The sequence below is a fragment of the Pelmatolapia mariae genome, linkage group LG5 (assembly GCF_036321145.2).
Source record: "Pelmatolapia mariae isolate MD_Pm_ZW linkage group LG5, Pm_UMD_F_2, whole genome shotgun sequence".
Taxonomy (NCBI): Eukaryota; Metazoa; Chordata; class Actinopteri; order Cichliformes; family Cichlidae; genus Pelmatolapia; species Pelmatolapia mariae.
Window position 1 is genome coordinate 20,983,084 of NC_086231.1, and position 20,029 is coordinate 21,003,112.

At 39.6% G+C, this 20,029-nt stretch overlaps 2 protein-coding genes across 2 annotated transcripts in view; both read right to left on the reverse strand.

Annotated features, from left to right (window-relative positions):
* grm2a (glutamate receptor, metabotropic 2a) overlaps positions 1 to 8,312 on the reverse strand; it is a 34,583-nt gene extending 26,271 nt beyond the window's left edge. Inside the window, exon 1 of the mRNA XM_063474149.1 lies at positions 7,505 to 8,312. The gene's annotated coding sequence lies outside the window, so the exon portion shown is untranslated. The remainder of the gene's footprint in view (positions 1 to 7,504) is intronic.
* Positions 8,313 to 14,949: 6,637 nt separating this feature from the next.
* Positions 14,950 to 20,029, reverse strand: part of tex264a (testis expressed 264, ER-phagy receptor a) — a 72,419-nt gene continuing 67,339 nt past the window's right edge. Inside the window, exon 4 of the mRNA XM_063473053.1 lies at positions 14,950 to 16,300. Within this exon, the coding sequence (XP_063329123.1) occupies positions 15,936 to 16,300 (365 nt within the window). The 3' untranslated portion in view covers positions 14,950 to 15,935. The remainder of the gene's footprint in view (positions 16,301 to 20,029) is intronic.

Below are 20,029 nucleotides of genomic sequence, written 5' to 3' on the forward strand. Positions count from 1 at the left end.
ACATGCTGCCATGAGTCTGGATGAGCAGGTTGGAGATCCCCAGTGGAATGACTTGGAGTCTTGCTAAGAGGAAGCAGAGGAAATGGAAGCCAGGCTTCCCTAAAATCACATTTCCTGCTGACAAAGAGAGTGGTCCTGGGCTGGGGATGGGGCGGGACGAGCTGGAGGTGGTCTGTAAATGGGAAAGAGGGCTCAAGAGTGCATCACATATACATGCACATATTGCCATGCATAGATGGAAGATCAAGCTGGAAGAACCTGAAATTCTATATCAATTCTTAATATTTTATTGCTTATTGTCAAGAAAACTCTTAAGACCCAAACCCAATGTGACATTACTTAACTCTTTAGCTTCACGGTGTTCCAGGATGCCTTAAATAATTGTGAACCTGCGTGATCCTGTATCATCAATACTGTAGTCTGTGGGGCGTTAATCTCGAGTACATCATTTTCCTGCCAGATGAATGGATGAATATTATTCTGTCATTTCAAATTTCCCTCTGAAATTGCACCACTGACACCACACGGTGCCCAGGTTGCCTTCAGGTATCACTGACGCGTCCTGTAGTGTAACACTAAATGTCGTATCTTATTTCCCAGTAAAATGTGTTGCTTTTGCAACCAGAAGCTTTTCTAAGGCAATCATTCTTCATCAAACAATTTTTTGATGAATTATTTTCATTATAAAAGAAATGCAGGCACATCCACTCCAAAACAGGGATGGTACTGGTGGGCTGAAATAAATCAGGCAACAGAAATAAAAGGGAAAAAAGCTAACAGCTTGGATACTGTGGGCATCCACTTTTACCTCCAGATTGATTCCTTCAGTTTTTCTCAGTCTGCAAATGGAAAACCTCTGTGTATGCTTCCTGTTTTGTTTTCAGCAGCTCGCTTTGTCTTTCACACTTGACTTTACCGCCTCCTCTTCATCCTCTTTCTACCTGTGAAGGGGGAATCCCTCGCTTGTGTTGAATGGTTCTTTGACTCCCAGCAGCCTCGTCCTGCTTCCATCATCAAACATTCATCCACTTCCTTGTCTCTCAGAGATCATTACTGCCAGGCTTATGACTGGTCCGAGCACAGTGATAGATGTGCGGTGCTTGGTGTTGTTTCAGAGATTTGCGTTTTTCACAAACACAAAAGATTGATGTCTGTTTTCCAGCAACTGGACTAGAGACATGTGCTACTGAGGGAATTTTAAATTTTAATCATTATTTTACATGAGATATGACAAAATGAGAAGTCACATTTAGTAATTTTGGGATCTTATGTAACTACAAATCCAGATCCCACAGCAGGATTGCTTTTAAAAACCTGCTCCAATTTTTCTCAATTAGCTTTTTCTTCAGCTATATGAAAGTTTTATTGTATTCAGACTAGGTTGCAAGATTAGGCAGTGGTTTATTTCAGAGGGTTATTATGTTTCCTTCTTGGTTCCTTGTTTTACTAATAAAACCTGAACGTGAACCTCAACATTTTATTTGGCTTGTTTTAGCGACTCTTTCAAACTTAAACTGAAATGGTAATCCAAGGTTGTTTTTTTTTTTTTTAAAAATTTAATTAAAAAATGATTAGGACTAAATAATTACTGGTGATTATTCAATTATTCAGCATTCAGGGTTTCCTATTTCTCAGTGTGGCATCATGCAATGAAATTGTCAGTAGCCTGGTAACAAAACAGAAAATTAACAACTTTCATCACATTTTAATTCAAATACAGCTTCGTGATTGGTGCTTTGTACATGTCATCTTATTTTAGTCAACTAAGCACCATCCAATTCAAGCTGGTAAGAAGAACACAAAGGCAACAGTCACAAATCAACCCCTAAATCGTTTTGGTACAGTGATTTGGGGGTTTGTTATAAATCATTGTTCATCAAGTCACATTTTTAAAAGCCTTGACTTGAGCATTTTGGTCATCACTATCTTGGTTTTTGAAAATGAAGGAGTGTATTTGAAATCAAGGATACTTTACAAAATCTTGCAGTAGCAACTTGTCAGTCAGTTGTTCTTAATTTTATTCTGCTTTATTAGCTGTCCACACTTTAGATAATGAACACAAAGTTTAGTATTAAAAAGGCATCAAACTAGTGATTGAAACCATGAACTTATTATGAGACTTTTTTCAGAGGTCATAAATCAAGTGGCAAACTAGTGAACAGCTGTTTTCTCATACACTTTTATACAATCAGTCATTTTGGACATTACATGCACGTTTAAGGTACTTCTGCCTTGACTTTAGACTCAGAAGCTTAATCCATATTTTATGTACACTCTGTGACAGGAATAATGAAATCCTTTATGTGAAACAACCAACACAGGCCCAAGGACTCAGGCGCACTAGTGTAAAAGTACGATGGCAACTTTTTGCAACTCATAAAAACTTTTAGTTACCGGGTGATCACACTGAATTCTTTTGCATTCAGCGGCTGATTGCAAGTAGTTGCATTGACCAGCTCGTCGCTAAGAGATCAACTGTTCAACACCCTCAACTTCTGGGAATCTATTGTCATGAAAAGGTGATTGTACAGGTCATCAATTATTAACAGCAGTCTGTCTTCTGGTGTGGTTCCTGCAAATTTCAAACATGCAGTAGTGCAGCCACTGCTTAAGAAACCTGTCCTTGATCACACAGTTTTAGCGAACTATAGGCCTATTTCCAAGCTGCCTTTACTTTCCAAGGTTTTAGAGAAAATTGTTTTTAGTCAACTGAAAGATTTTCTAGATGATAATGGCATCTCTGAGGTTTTTCAGTCAGGTTTTAAAACCCTTCATAGCACAGAATCTGCATTATTAAGGGTTTGTAATGACATCCTTCTGGCATGTGATTCTGGTAACCATGTTGTCCTTGTCCTATTTGACCTAACTGCTGCTTTTGACACCGTAGACCACAAAATTCTAATTTCTCGATTAAGTAATGTAGTAGGTATTGGTGGCACTGCACTCAATTGGTTTAAGTCTTATTTGTCAGATCGAACTTTCTCTGTAAGCCTTATCGGTTCCGAATCATCTTCTGCTCCTCTGTCATGCGGCGTCCCACAGGGCTCAATTTTAGGGCCACTACTGTTTTTACTGTATTTATTGCCTCTGGGTTCTATCCTTAGAAGGCATGGGATCGCATTTCATTGTTATGCCGATGACTGCCAAATTTATTTGCCACTGAAGCAGAAGGATGGCATCTCCATAAAACCTCTCCTGACATGCCTAGATGTCATTAAAGCTTGGTTGGCTCTGAACTTTTTAAATTTTAATGAAAAGAAAACAGAGTTGTTGGTGTTTGGACCCAGTGGTCCCTGCGAGTCCTCCTCTGTAGATTTGGGACCCCTGGAAGTTTATTTTAAACCTGTTGTTACTGATCTTGGTTTTAAGTTGGACAGTGATTTTAGATTGGACAACCAAATCAGAGCCGTGGTGAAGTCCAGTTTTTATCATTTAAGGTGACTGGCAAGAGTAAAATCTTTTCTTTCGAGGCAGCACCTTGAAATAGTGATCCATGCTTTTATTTCTTCCCGCCTGGACTACTGTAACGCACTTTATGTGGGGATCAGTCAGTCATTGCTCTCACGTCTGCAGCTGATTCAAAATGCTGCTGCACGACTCCTAACAGGAACTCGTAAAAGAGAGCATATAACCCCTGTCCTGGCCTCACTGCACTGGCTGCCTGTGTCTTTTAGAGTTCATTTTAAAATTCTTATGTTTGTTTTTAAATGCTTTCACAGTCTTGTCCCACCTTACCTCTCTGAGCTTCTTCATCTCCACACACCCTGTCAGTCTCCCAGGTCAGCTGACCAGCTGCTCCTGGAGGTACCGAGATCCAGGAGGAAGCTCAGAGGGGACAGGGCCTTCTCTATCATGGCTCCAAAATTATGGAATAATTTGCCCTTGCACGTTAGAGAGGCCCCTTCACTGTCCGCTTTTAAATCACATCTTAAACACCCACTTTTATTCTTTGGCTTTTAACCTCAGTGAGACTTAGTTTTCCGTTGAAACGAAATTAGTTATTTAATTAATTATTTTATTTTTTCTTTCTTTTATTTGGCTTTTATTTATATCGTATGTAATTTTATTTTATGGTTCCAATGTACAGCACTTTGTGTCCGCTGTGGTTGTTTTAAAGTGCTTTATAAATAAAGTTGATTGATTGATTGATTGATCGATCGATCGATCTGGTGGGAGACTGTCGCCAGACAATCACAGTGCAACTTGAACCGACTGTCAGACTGTTTGGCAAAATCTACAAATAGCTGTCATCTAATTTATTAACACAGATTACCAACATTTTACAATCAGTCTGAGTCGTATCTAATGTTCAGACCTGGCATTGATGCAGCACAAACTGCAGTTCTATATAAAAGGTTTCCAATGATCTGTGTCGTTTTAGAGTTAAAAACTTTACCCCATTCAGTCACTAGCTGACAGCAGACTGATAGGAAACTAACTCTGTCTTTTTGCTGCTTTGTTGCCATCTTGACTCAGCAAAGTTGCTTTGAAGACAGCAATCACTTCAAAGGCAACAAGACTGAATGTTTAGTACATGTTGCTGAAATAACTTTGTTTTCCCTCCCTTTCTGTGCCATTGTAGCATAGCATTAGTGAAAGCTGAAATCCAAATTTTTTAATTGATTCATTTGCAATGTTTTACATTTTCTTCAGCACTTTGTGGCATATAAATGATGAATTTTATGAATCAGTGACAGGAGAAAACAGTCAGTAAACAACCCGGTATGTAGAGCAGCTCTGTTGTAATAATACAATGTGAATTTCCAGGTCAGTAAAAATGTCTAAAATGTGACACCGCGTGGGAAGATTTAGAACAATTGGTCACGCGGAGCTGCTGCTTTATATTAAGTTACTAAAAGCAAATGAAGGTTGGCTGTTTTAATTAACATTAACACTGGGTCTGCAAACACTAATCAGCCATAATGTTAGGACATGCTTTCATCAGCAGAAACCAGGTGTCACCACTTGACGCTTTAAGATACTTTCTTTTTATAGTAAATGTGCAGTATTAGAAGCAGAGCAAGGTCATTGGGCTGACCCCTTTCCACACTGACGTTTTTCCCACAGACACATACAGAGGTCTCTCTTAGACCATAGCAGAAACCAGACTCCTATTGCTTAATCCTCAAATACAAAGTATAATCCTGTTCAAGCAGAAGTCAGAATTTATTTTAGCATGAGTTGGAAGTAAAAGGACTGAACAGCTGTTCATTATGACTCACAATGGAAATTATTGGTGCAGCTGACCTAGGACTCACCTAGGAACCTCTCACATATGCCCAGCGTCACTCCAGCAGTCACTTTTAATCTGAGTCACGCGCATCATTAATTACCTGGAAGCTCCTGTATGCTTTCACTGGAATCCATGTTTAAATATTTCTACTTCATCAGAAATCAGCTGAAGGAACAATGCTTTGTTTTTTTGTTTTTTACTTAATGCTCTTTGTCCTTGTCATAAGTGAGGGTTCAGGGTTTTGAGTATTTTGCATTACCATATACTGACTTGAGCTTCATTTTAATTTATATCAAACAGAAATGAAACTGTAGGTTTCCCCATTTATTGTAAAAATTGGAGCCAAGACCGCTTTTCCGTCATTTCCCATCTTTCACGCTCACTCTGTCTTCACTGTGTGCAATGCAACTGCACCTTATTAAAATGGTGCAGATGTACCATCTGATTACCAAATATAAATCAGCAGATGAACTCCTATGTTAACACTGGTGCAGTGAGAAATTAAATATTTAACTAAACAGATGTATTGTAGAGACATAACATGATCAGTCTGTGGATCCCACCTGCATGTATGTGTGTATTTGCGTGATCAGATGGAAGGGTGAGCTATTAAGCTGTCCTTTCAATAGCACAGGCGTGTCGTCATGCTTGAATTTAATCACTTGTGGCTGGTAGCAAATGCAACTCGTGTGTATTGTAAAAGGTTTGAATGATGATGAAGTAGCAAGACAGATGTCTCTTAACATGAAACTGAAATCTAGAAAGCAGGAGGGGTAAAGTTTAGTCACGCTCCATTATTAATAACTTGGTAGTCAACCACACATTGGTGCTAATGTTTACATAAGAGTAAGCTGGTACGCAGTTCGTGCACAGAGTTTTGGGTTCTCTGTGCATTTGAGTCATTTTTGTATCGTCTTTGTTCACGCTGCTATCTGCACTGCTCTGAGAAATGAAAGTAATTAGGGATCCCTATCCCTGTGCCGCACTGGCAGTGAGTCCCCGTTGTCATCAAGTGAAGAGTAACAGGTGAACCTGGCCGCACACAGGACTGAGCTGTGTGTAGGGATCACTAGGTTAGACAGCCTTGCCTCTTTCTGCCACTTTTTGTTTCTGGATTCAGATGATGGCAGCAGAGCGTGTTCCTCTCCAGTCAGCCATGACCTGAATATTTTACAGTAATCAACATCTTCAGCCGTGAGAGCATGGGCTCACATATTATTCCAGTTTTTTTAGTTTTAGAGGAGCGTACCTGCTGTAATTCTGTTATGTAAGAAATTCAGATACATGCATCTGATATATTAACAGTTGATTAAGCAGCCTAATAAGTACACCTTTTGGTTTAATCTAAATCTGGGGTTTGACTAAACTGAGGCATGAAAAATTAGGCTTTTTTTTTTCTTTCTTTCTTGTGTTTTATCTGCTGAACGTCCAGCCACACAGATGCCCCCTGGGAATAATCCACAGTGCATTTTGCCTCCTTTAATAGCTTTGTCCAGTATTAAGGATGCAGCCTCAAACTGTTTGCACGGCTTTTGCATTTCTTCATATTCCCCACGAGTTTTGAAAATGCTTTTTAGATGCTTGTGGAACAAATAATTACACAGACACCCCGTTTCTAGACACACACAGGGCATCACAAGTCTCGGCTGCTGAAGAATTAATATGAAAATGCCCAATTTAGTTCCAAAGGGAAACATTTGAGATAGCAATCCATTTTCCCGTGGAAGAGAGCCAGAGTCAAGTAAAAGCCTTTGCCTGGAAAGAAAAGAAACAGCTCCTTTGTGCAGATCATATTCTTCTTACATGTAACTAATGTCAATCAAGTTTTTTGTCTCACTTTTAAGTCACACGGGAGATCAACCCAGTGAGGGAGATGGTGGATGTTGTCGTGTAGTAGTTACTGCATCGCCTGTTTAGTAGTTTTTTCAGCAGCCTCGCTCATTTATCATGCTTTTACTGCTTATGGTTATGCCCGGAGCCAGAGATGCAAACAAAAATCAGGTCAAAATGATGATAAGCATCGAGATAATATCTCCAGAAATGAATGCCTATCCACATGTGTAGCCTGCTGCATTAAAGGGTGTAAAACCACAGATGTCTTGTCAGCATCATAAGAATAATTTTGTCAACCATACAAAGTCAAAACGCGACTTAAGCGCCTTCCTTACAAAACAACTCGTTTAACTTCAGAAAAATGCACTTTGGAGGCATTCAACGCACAAAAAATCCCAGAAAATAAGAAAGGGGGGAAAAAGAAACACGTTTTCTTACCTGCCAACGGTTCCTCAGTTTCCAGCGCTACCGTGCAGTGGATCCTCGGTGCAGACTAAACGCATATCCTTCGCGCCACTGTTGGAGTTTTTCTTTTTAAAGCCTAAAGCAAGTGTGTTTGCGAACTACAGAGGAGCTGGGGAGCAGGGTGGATGAAGGAGGTGAGCGTAGCTGCCTGAAGTTTGAGCCGCGTGCCAGGCAGCTGTCCGTGGTGCTGAAAATAATAATAATAACGCCACACACACACACCGCACAAAGAGTCGCCGGATTCCTGGAGGAGCGATTCCTGCAAACAGCGGTTCAAAAGTCACAGCTCCTAAACGCGCTTGAAATAAATGCAAGTGAAGCCCACATCACTGCTTTGAGCGAGAGAGGGGTTCTCTCTCTGTTTGAGCGTCAAGTGTGAGAGAGATTAATAAGACGGCGTGCATTAAAGGTGTTGTTTATCCTGGTGGGATGCCAGTTTATCGACTTGGCGACCAAGAGAACCGACACAAAGTTTAAATTCTACCTGTTACTCGACTGGCAAAATCCCCCATAGCTGGCAACGAGACACATATGTGTATATATATGTTGGGTTGTTTTGTTTTTTTTACATCAGCTGATGAACGCGCTCGCTGCAGATATGCCCACAGCAACCTGGGAGAACTCTCAGAAGGTTTTTCGCACTTGAACAAAGACGCAGTTGCTCCACGCAGGAGCAGTCCTGGATATAGCAGTCTGCCTCGTCGCAACTCTGTGCCAAATTATGTCATTTAGAGCCTAATGTACCGACTGCGTGGCTTCCTGCAGACGCAAACTGACGGACTGTGGATGTCAGTGGAGAGAAGCTTTAAAGAATCGCCCGCTGTTTAGTTCAAATGAGCGGCGGGGGGGTGGGGGCATGTTAAACAGCCATTCTTTGGAGACTGATTATCTCCAGATGTGGTAATTTTTATTTGGGATCGGCGAACAAGTTGTGACACGGCGCGAGATGAGTGTGAGGTCAGTCCCAGATGGCAGGCCGATGCGTTTCAAGGGACGTGCGCTTGGAGAGGGGATGTGCTGGGACCCCCCCTCCTTCCTGTCAAAAGCAGCTTCGCACACGCAGTCGTGGGCTTCTAAATTTGTATGTTGAGACTTCACATCGTCTCTCTCTTTCTCTCTCTCAGTGTAATGAGATTAATAATTAACTTCATGGACAGGCAATAATCTCCGCGCCCTCGAACGCTGTGTGACACCCATGTGGGTTTCACAATTAATTAAATCAGTTGTTGACCCAGTGTGTCATCGCACTCTTTTCCTCACCGATTTTTATTTTTGCCTTTGGACCACGGCTGGGGTGCCAGAGATGATCCTGAAAGTGCAACACACATGTGGTGAGGGCATCTGTCCCCGCAGACTGGTCACGCACAAGACACCGATCTCATTTTTTTTCTCATCAGAAAAAAGACAATATTACTAAAGGCTGGCGTGGTTTGTGAGTTTTCTGGTCAATAGATAAGGTTATATTTCTGTATGAGACTTGCAAGGCAATCGAGGACAAAGTGAAGGAAAAAACACGGTTATAATGAACCCTCCAACAAAAGTGGCCCTTGGTTAGATTGTGTGCTTGATTTGTGGGAATCATTGTATCAGACCAAAAGATCAGCGCTCTGTTGATGGTGGTTGTTCAGTAACACTCAGGTCTCACATCTCGTGTTGCACATCTTCGTCTTCTGCCATCATCTACTGTTCATTTATTACGATTTCCTGAGAGTTTAAGGAGCCATTTGTAATAGAATAACTGTAATAGATTAGCTGTTGCGCATTTTTATAGTCACTTTTTTATTATTTAAAGATCTGTTAAAAATGAACACGGTACATTTCTGCAACAACAGGGTTTATAAATAACACTGATGTCATACTAAAGTTAACACTTATGAGAGAGCAGAGTATCAGTATAGATGTTATGGGTCCAATAAACATGGAAGGCAGCTTAAATAAAAGATTTCATTTCTGCCTAGCACCATTGTGCAGCTCCAGATTTCTAAAAAGCCAAAGCGCATCTGAACATTAGATATGCCAAATGTGAAGCAGAGTTTTTAGAAGAACTGGCTATTTTGGTACATCAGGGTACCCATGTGTACCCATTTGAAATTTCTCGAGTCTCTTTCAGTCTGCTATGGTGCACCATAGCAGACTGAAAGAGACTCAGAAAAATAAAGGTGCCAACTGGAACCAAAAGTGGTTCTTTAGACTGATGCCATAGAGGAACCTTTTTTGGTGCCACAAAGAACCTTTCAAACAATGGTTCTTTGAAGAACCATTTCTTTTAGTGGTTCATTGAAGAACCTTTAAAGGTGCCCCAAAGAACCATCAAGAAATGGTTCTTTGGAGCACCTTTAAAGGTTTTTCAAAGAACCGTTTTAAAAATGGTTCTTTAAAGAACCATTTTAAATCTTTCAAAATAAAATGTAACATAAATTGAATTTGAGTAGGGTAAAATAAATACGAGCACAGCATAGACATATTTTAATGGTTTATTGCCATTTCGTAGTATACCAAAAGACAAAAAGGCATTTTAACCCTCAGCACAACATCACAACTAATACATGTCACATATTAGTCATTTAAACAGTAATAATTAAACATTTTTACTATACTATAAATAAATATATATAAACACTATATCTATAGATAACACAACAATTAATACATGTATTGTTTAATTAATAAAACATCAGAAAGTGATGAAACGCATTAGAAATAGCAATAGCTTCATAACAGACCAATAAATCAACATATTTTCATCAGCAGATGTTTGCATGTTCAGTAAAAATATTTCAACAACAAGTTTATGATTAAAATGATCAATGAACTTCAGCGTTATGTAAGGTAAGTTTCATGTTGGACTCATGGTCCTTTGTTAGTCCAGTTTAGGATAATGTCTCTGACGTATGTATCATATCAAATATATGTCATATCAAAACAACCCCACACCTGCAGTTGTTTCAGTTTTTCACAGGTGTTTCCTGTCAGCTGGTCAACCTCACTCAGGTGGACATCCATATCAGCCAACCAAACGACAAGCTCCTCCCTTTGTGCTTCAAATCCCTCCCACTCTGAGACAAGGAGCTGAGAGAGAAAACAAGGGTCAATTATAAAGAAGAGAGAAAAGTGAAATCCTCCTCAGAAGGTCTCACTCGTATACCTGCAGTCGACCTGTGATGGACTCCTGTTTGGCGTTCACGTCATCCCTCGCTGATGGCAGCAGCCGAGTCTGCAGGGTGCCCTGGAAGAGCAGAGTTAATGTCCTACTCCTCGTGGTCATGCTCTCCAGCTGGATGAGCCGAGGTCTCCCCTCTCGCCGCCGCCTCTGAACACAGAAACACAAATTGCATGTGAAGCAGGAGGTGCAGATTTTTTTGCTATTCTTTTCTAAATCCAGGCCTGATGACGTGGAGGTATTTGGAAAACTTTTTTGGCCAGCGGACGACTGTTATCTCGCAGAAAGTCAAATCAAATGTATGCGATACACAATCAATTCACAAGAACACATTAAAAAAAGAAAGTGCCTGATTTCAACTGAATTCTGCATCAAAACAGGGTAACAGAATTAAAACGAGTGTTTGCAGCAAATGTGAGCACAAAGCCTCACTTTGTACAAGCCTGCTATTAAAGTTCTCCTCTATGCAGACAACATTCCTGTTTTCAAGGCACAACTTGGATCTGCTGTACAAATCTTATGGATACACGCTAAATGAAACAGTAGTGTGCACGACTCCAGATTCTGATCCCTCATCCTAATATGGTCCCAAAAGGCTCACAAAAAACAACATAGCGATAGCAATAAAGCAAATGTTGAGGCTTCAAAATACAAAGTCTGTAAACCAATGGCTGACATGGGTTTTATCATAAGGGTGATAAATATACAACATATGTTCTTAACACTAAAAGTATAATACAGATTTTAGTCTGAGAGATTTGATGTTCATTTACCTGCAGATGCACCATACGTGCCTGCTCTGTGGTTTTCCACAACGTTTTGCACATCACTATTTAATACAGGTGAACTAAAACAAGTCATCTTTCTTTGTGAGAGGACAATATTAATGAAACAAACCTCAATGACACTATAGAGATCCCTAAAGATGCTCCTGCTGCTTCTCTTCCTCCTCATCCTAAGCTTCCTTCTCCTTGTCCTCGACTTCTATCCAACTGTAATTCAACCTAATTGTTTTTCTCCCTCCTCTTCCTCATTTCGTTCGAGCTGTGAACAGAATTAGTGTGAATCTGAATTAATTGGTGCAAACAAGAAAAATCTACAGCTCTTCGGTCAGAGGTGGTCTTGTGATTTAAGCCGGGTAGATTAGATTTTTGTGTTGATGCTACCTGCTTCATCTCTGCGACTGGCTGCTGAGTGATATTTACACCCTGGCTGGATTACAAACTTTAGCCACGTGCTGAACTTTGGCCCAGCGTTGATATGTCTTGTTAGTATAATGACCTCTTCTTGGCTTAATGTATGATGGTGGATAAATGAAATGTACAAAGAAAATTTAACTATATTACAAAAGGACATCCATCTTGGTAACATCAAATGACCGGAGCATAACTTGTTAACTAGTCTGAAAATAAGTTATACAGGAACAGTCAAAGACACACCTTCTCATGTGTCACATTTCTATTCATTCAAAACACTTATGCATTGCTGTGTTTTATACAGCTCTTACAGAATTCAAAGTACAGGCTGATGTGAGTATTTAATGTACGGCTCAGATCCACTGAATTTCTGAGTTTCTAGAGCAGACACAGAGCTCATGTCAAAATAGGCTTCAGGCGCCATATTAGTGACTTTAACAATATTATAAATTTTAACATCGGTCTAGCTGACATTACGTTATGTACGCAGCACGCAATAGAACCACATATTTTAGAAGCCAATGGTTCAAATTAGTTAGGAGCACCTTCACTTAATTATAACAGTGGTTTTGTTAGGAAAACAGTTCTGTATACCGGATACTGAATTGCGTTAACGTCAACGGCTAACGTATCTAACATAGCTAACCGTTATTGTTAGCACACCATTAACAGCAAGCTACAATGACGAGTAACAAAAACAAAAGAGTAAAAAGGTTTTAATGAAAATGTTTTACCTTTTCCAACAGTCCCAGAATCCAGAGCTTCAAAGACCAGCAGATACTCAAGACTATTATCCGCTTCGCTGTTACCGTCTGTGAGAAAGTGTTTTTTCCCTTAAGTTCAAGGCCCGCCGGTCGCGCAATCTGTCTGCGCATGCGCATCCCAAGAAAATAGTAATACTTTATTAAAATTTAAAACAGTACAGTATTTGTCTACTGTTTGTTAACTCACCATAATCATAAACCTCTTAATAATAAATTCCATATTCTATTACCACATTATTTGTGATCAGTGGGTTTGCGGGGTGTAGGGTCTTTAGGCTTTGGCCTCCATCCCTGCCACCAGTATATTTTTAAGTATTTCTAACTTTTATTTGAATATTCAGTTTTCTACCATCTGCTCTTAAAGGGTAATTGCCAGGTAACCCGCCCTCCCCCTTCGCACACACATGCACACAAACAAAACACACAGTATAATTCACAGCCTCATTATAGTGAATAAATATTTATGCCATTTTACACCATCAAACTTAGATAGCTAAGGAGGAAGAACCTTTTGTTCTTTAAAGAACCATTTGTAATAGCTGAAGAACCATCTACAAAATAAAAAGGTTCTTTGATGTATGATGACATCTGAAGAACCATTTAAGAACCATAATTTTTCTGAGAGTGACGTCAAAGCATGTGGAACATTTTTGAAACTGCAAATATGCTATTGAAGTATTGCTGCTAGCACATACTCTGCTGTGTTACTGTGGTAATCATGATGTGACTGACGTGCAGACTGAGTTGTAATTCAGTGGGTTTAACAAAAGTATTATTTAGGATTTGCAGCCATTTTTATAAATAATCCTCTATTTTCAGAGGCTCAGAAGTCATTTAAAGATTGAATGACAAACAGTTTCATTGCCAGGTTAGTGTACCAGAGGGGTTAACAGTTTAAGATCAACACATGGAAGCAACTCTAGATCTTTTATCTGCTTAATTTGTTGTGAAACACTGTGGAAACAGACCTCGCCTGGCCATGAAAATGCTTGTCAGACAACTGTACAGTTACTTTTGAACATGCGAATATAGAGATTATGTACAAAAATGGCTGCAATTCCTAAATAATACTTTGTAAAACTCTTTGATGTGAGGCTGAAGGACTGTATTGCAGTCACATCTGGATTGTTTTATATCCAATCCACTGTCGGTGGTGGTGTATGGGGGCTTCCTCTTCTTTGGCCGCTCCCTTTAGGGGTCGACACGGCAGATCATCTGCATCCTCCTCTGTGACACCAACCCCATGCACGTCCTCCTTCACTTCTCTTTCTCCTGCTGGCAAACCATCTCATCTTGCTTCTACTGGCTTTTATTCTTCTCTCCAGAGCATACCTCTACCTTTCCATAGTCTCTTCCACCTGCTTCCAAAATATGTATCACTGTCCAAATACTCCAACTGCAAGTCAAATGCAAAGAAGAGTGTAGCTGTGAAATCCTTCTTCAGTGGACTTTGGTGTCTACACATCTAATTTGGCTTGCATTCCTAACAAGCGCTAAATACATTTTTCTTTATTTAATTAAGTCAATATCCTCAACACTAACAGCATGACCAGGCGCATGAAAGGCTTTTCTCTCTCTCTCTGGTTAATGGCGTATTACTCAGTAAAATTACCATGGTTACAATGGCGCTGGATTGGAAACAAAACATTAACACTTATAGGTCATGATGCTCATTAAGAACCGCGGGCTAAAGAACAAGTATGTCCATCAAACTTCAGTAGTCAGCTGGAGCCTATTCTTCCTGTTGTTTTGTGCACACAGCTGATTAAATAAATTGTAGAACAAATGCCAAACCACTCAGTCAAATGTTGACCCGATCGATGCAGCGCCGGCATTTGGATAAACAACATTTTATGAGACTAATCTTAAGAGTGTTTATGCTTTCCAAATGTATCTACATTTGTATTATTTTATGCATTCTGATTAAACGGTTTCCCAGTCCCCCAGTCCTAAGGGTGCTGGGGAAATTGCTCACTTTTAAAAAAAAAAACCCTTAAAGCAGTGCATTGTTTAACTCACCCGGCACTGAAAAACTGATGTTATGGGCTATTTTGTACCATTTCTCTTTTATGCAGCTTATGAATTCACATGTAAGCCCCACAAAGCAATCGTTACATCGTAAAGTCATGAAGCTTCAGAGAAAGCTTTGAAAAAGTATCATTAGGAGATGGTATCTTCATGTGTGTCCAACTGCCACACACACTTTGTTACCTTCCTGCATCCCTGTTGGGAAACGCACAAATAAATATGGATAAAAGCGGCAGAGCGGAGACCATTTTTGCTATTCTTGTCAAACTAACATTTCTTTGAAAATTTTATTACACACAGGAAGACATGGCAATGCATCGTACATCATATCCAATGTCAACCTACAAACATGTTACAGCTAGTTTCAGATAATAGGTGAATTTTGTCTACAACAACATAAATGTAAATGAAATGTGGCAGAACAAACTGCCCACAGAAAATGAACAATACATTAAAATAATTCAATTAACCTTTTTTTGCAGAGTGACAATAAAATATTCTGTACACCTTTCAGGGGAAAGCTTACAAATATGTTTGAACTTTAATCTAAATCTTAGTCCTGGTGACCGGGAGGCATTGATGATGTTACTTTAATAATCTTTTTCTCCACCTCAGATTTTAGAATTTCCCCTCATATAAAATAACACAATGAAACAGCGCCATGAACATTTCTACAGCAGCGGCAACGCCTGCACTTTTTCACCCAGTCGTTACATCACAACACCAAAGTCGGGTAATGCGCACAAACACGTGACACAAATTTCCTCAGGACTTGACCTTGAGAGTGGGGTTGCAATATCACCTGTCACATATGGGCAAAACAATATATACTTTCTGATGATCCATGATAGTTGGTAACTCTGTTTCCCCTTTGCTTTTAATCCTTAATCTTAAACCGAAAGGTTACTTCTAATCTGAAAGGGAATAAAAGTGATCCAAACAGGATTACAATTAAAATGAAATATCTAATTAAATCTCCCATTTGTTGTGTGTATGTTTGTATAGACAGAGATACAGGATCGGGATTTTTTTTTTCTTTTTCTTTTTTTTTTGAACTGAGATTAGAGTATAACAGAAAGTACAGGCTTCAAAAAGAGATTTAGAAGGCGCGGAAATACGGCATGTTGGTCATTACATTAACGGCTTTAGATCCACCAACAAGATTACATGACAGATAACCAGCAACAGCACAGCTGAGAAGCTCTCCAGCATGCCAGTGTTACGTGGCTACATCCCTTATCTCCTCAGCATCCTCCCTACTCCTCTCCTTCCCCTAAGCGCTCCTTCTTCTCAGCCGCAAGTTCAGCTCCTTCTCTAGCTCTGCCTTCACCTTCAGGAGTGTCCTCCTCTTCCCCGTATTCCTTCTTCACCCTCTCTTCACCTTCCCCCAGCTCCTCCTGATCCATGTCAAGCTCTTCAAAGGAGGAGCCACTGCCCACTGAGTCATTAGAGCCTCTGTCGCTATGGTCCCTGTATTTAAGGTCTTCACTGGCATCCAAAACGTCTCTCAGGGGCAGTGAGGAAGCCATGGAAGCGGCTGTGGAAACAGCCAGGGACGTCTCTCTGCTGTCCCAGGGCACGCCACCGCTTACTGAGCTCACGTCACTGTGGGAATCTGCACCTGCATCAATGCAAAAAAACAAACAAAAAAAAAAAAACAGAAGAAATTGATCAAATTGGCTGTGAGAAAGTGGGTTATGCACAACTAATTAACAAAATAAAATCATTGGAGGAAAGGCAGGAAAGCTCACGTAGACTAAAACTGAAAGATTGATTTTACAGGTGAACAGTGGAAGTCTCTACTAAATATTTTGCTAATTCAGCAAGGTGGTGTTCTGATACTTTGTAGCGATGTGAAAACTTTGAGATGAAGTCAGTGGCTGAACAAAGTCATTAGGATTCATCCTCTGGGACATTGCTGGAGATATTCAAATAATGGTGGCAAGGCAGAGACTATTACTTACACAAAGCACGCAAGAAAGAAACAATGGAAACAGCTACGGAAAATAGTAGTTACTGCATGTATATATCTGTAGCCAACTTCACAATCGGTTGTCATATCTCGTGACTTTATGATCCATGGCAACACTGCGAATATGGTTAAAAAGCATCATCTTCTCAATGTTGGTTGGGTAAGTAACATTAACAATATGCTTAGTATTGAAGCTCATCAAAAATGATGCAAGGATGTGAAGATATGGGTATATGCACTTACATACTCCTCCATCCTTTGATCACAGATTAGAAATGTAACGTTGGCTTCGTGAAACCTAAAAGTGCTCACCACTTAAAATTCAGCAGATGTAGCTCAGTCAACTTTAACTAATCAGATGAGCTCAGAGGGACCAAAATATTATTGAGAGACATTATTTATACAAAAGTCACAGACCAGTCATTTACATGTTGGCATTACTTGCATGAAACTGTGTAATGGACTATAATTTGCAGAGAGGGATATTCTTGCTGTGCATATTGCATATCTGTAATCACAAAGAATGTCCATTAACCTGATTGATGGAGATTTTCTCACCCACATGATCAGCTTACTAATGCTCTCTGTCTAAACCTGATTCTAATTGCCCTTTGATCTATGACTCACTGTGACCCAATAACCACTTATTGTCCCTGATGAATGTTATTCATAGGAGTTTTTGTGTGAGCGATTTGGAAGGTTATTGCTGTACTGTGTAGGTGGACAAAAAAAAAATCTGCATTATTTAGGAGAAATTTAAAAACTAAAACTTACAGGAAGGTTTAAATACAACATGTTCAACAAGACAAGGTTCACGGAAAGAAAAATACTCTGCATGGGTCAAAGATGTAAGCAGAGACAAATGAAAGATATAAAGCTTTTTCTGCTTAGCCTCCCTAAAATTACAAATGAAAACTGGCATTAGGGCAAGAAATGTGAGAAGCACATCACACCTCCCACCTACAGAAGAAATATTACTCAGTGATCTTTCCGCAGTTGGTCTTCTCAAAGATACTTCAAAGAAGTGGAGGAAAAGCCCATGTGACGATAACTCTTAAAAAGGCTCCCTGTATAAAGCTGTGATCAGATGCTGAATTAATGTGTTGAAGTTTGATTTTATACATATATGCATTACTGCATATTACCCTAACCCTAAAGTCTTGAGCCACTTCTCATTTCTTTATATTTTCATTCTAAGGAGCCAGACTTCCTTTTAATGTTTTTAAAGTGGTGTTGAGAAAAGGTTCTCCAGGCTTTCTGAAGGTCTTTGAAAGTTTTTCTTTGGACATTGGATGCTTGTTCGCTTGTTTTCAGTTCAGGCCTTGTACCTGACCAGTATCAAAGGGAATGCTTTTTTGTTTGTTAACCCACTTAACACTGATCTATGAATCATTCAACCATAAAAGTACCAAACTACAGGGATGAACCACTGTTGTGTCTACACATTACAGACGTCTTGTCAAAGAAAAGAAAAAAAAATACATTTTTAGGCAACTAACAGCTTGTCACAAAAACAGTTCATTTGATTTCATTTCTTTGGTTGAATCAACAAAAATTTCCAAAAGATAAATCCGTTTGATAGGTATAAAATTAGACTTTTGCACCAACAAGGTAATTCACAAATAGTTTTTAACTAAAAAACTTGGCATATTTCAGCATGGTGTGCAGTGTGTCTTTTAAAACGTTGAGAAAACTAGACAGTTGGAGGGCAAAAGAAGAAAGAGCAGGCTTAAAACCTACAGCAGATGAATAACACCTGGAAGTAATGTCCTTACGAAACAGGAAAAAATCCTGCAAAGACCTGACAGAAGAGATTCAGCTGATCCATCTGCTATTCGCTGAAGCTCCTCTCAAATTCTGATGAGGATTCTTAAGGAAGGGATACGGGGAGAAAAGGCTGAGGTATGACAAATTATACAAGAATTCGACTGAAAATCAGTGGCACGAGGTTTTATGGAGTGATGTATCCAAATCTAATTGTTTTGGTTCAGGTAAGTGGAGAGGTAAAACAGTGAGTTTCTACAGCCATCTGTAGAACACAGTGGAGACTCTGTCATGGTTTAAGCTGCATTTCAGTCAGTGGTGTTGGGGATCTAGTTAAAACTGGTGGACTTACAAACATATTGTGATACTATCTTAAAAGGTTTCATTTTTCAGCATGACAATGATCCCAAACACACTATCAGTACAGTAAAATCAGACCTGGGTAGAAAAGCAAAGATGGAACACTATCAGTCATGGACTGGCCTCCCCAGAGCTCAGACTGCAACATTATTGAAGCAGTGTGGGATCATCTTGACAGAGAACGGAATAAAATGCAGGCAACATCCAAAGAAAAGCTTTGAATGTCCTCCTGCAGCCTGGTGAGCTATTCCTGAAGACTACTTAAAGAAATGATAAGAAACCTTGCCTAAAAGTGTTCAGACTGTCTTAAAGAATATAGGTGGTCACACCAAGTTTGACTCTCAAGCTTGTCTATTTTTGCGTCTGGACTTCTTTAAGTTGCTTGAAGACCTCTCATCCGAGAAGCTTCTTCAGTTCAGAACTGAAGAAGCTTCTCGAATGAGAGATGAAACGTCTTCAAGCAACTTACAGAAGTCCAAATGCTTTTCTTTCCAAGCTCCTTAGACTACGATGACCTGGATGACTGAGAACCTTCACAGACTTAATGTTTTATAATATTTTGCAATGCTTTTACCATGCCTCATTTGTTTCTGCAAAGTAGAAGGACAGCCTTAAAATGAAATGTGTTTGACAAATAAAATCGAACCTGACTTGACTATCCCATTAGACACTAAAACACTTTTTATCCACATCATTGTCTTTCTGCCTTCACACTCCAAATGAATCTCATCCACACATCTAAGTGTGTCTGCACTAAATCTATCATCAGGGACCCAAACACAATAAACAGGGAGTCTCCAAGCTGCTCTGTGAGGTTCACCATTTCTTTTTATGTTAATCCCAACAATCTAATTATCACATCCAGCAGATCTGATCTTGTCTGGAGTGTAAAATATTACATACGGGAAGTCCATTTAGGTCATTATAATAACTATTTATGAGCCTGTTGATTAGTTGGCATGTCCAAACACACCCGATGGGAACAGTCTTGGGTGGCACAGAAAGTGGTTATTTGACATGGTGGTGCTGCTTCAAAATGCATATAAACGGGTTAATGTAGTGATCCATAGTCTATTTCATTTGTGTGTTGCAGTGAAAAGATTGTTCCAAAGATTCGTTTTACAATATAAGGTTTTACAGGAAATAATGGGTCTATTTAGGGTAATTGGGTGGACAGCCCCCCAAGGAAAAACCTCAACATACTGGACAACTTTCACCCTTCACTACAACTGCAAGCAAGTCCTGAAATTGCTA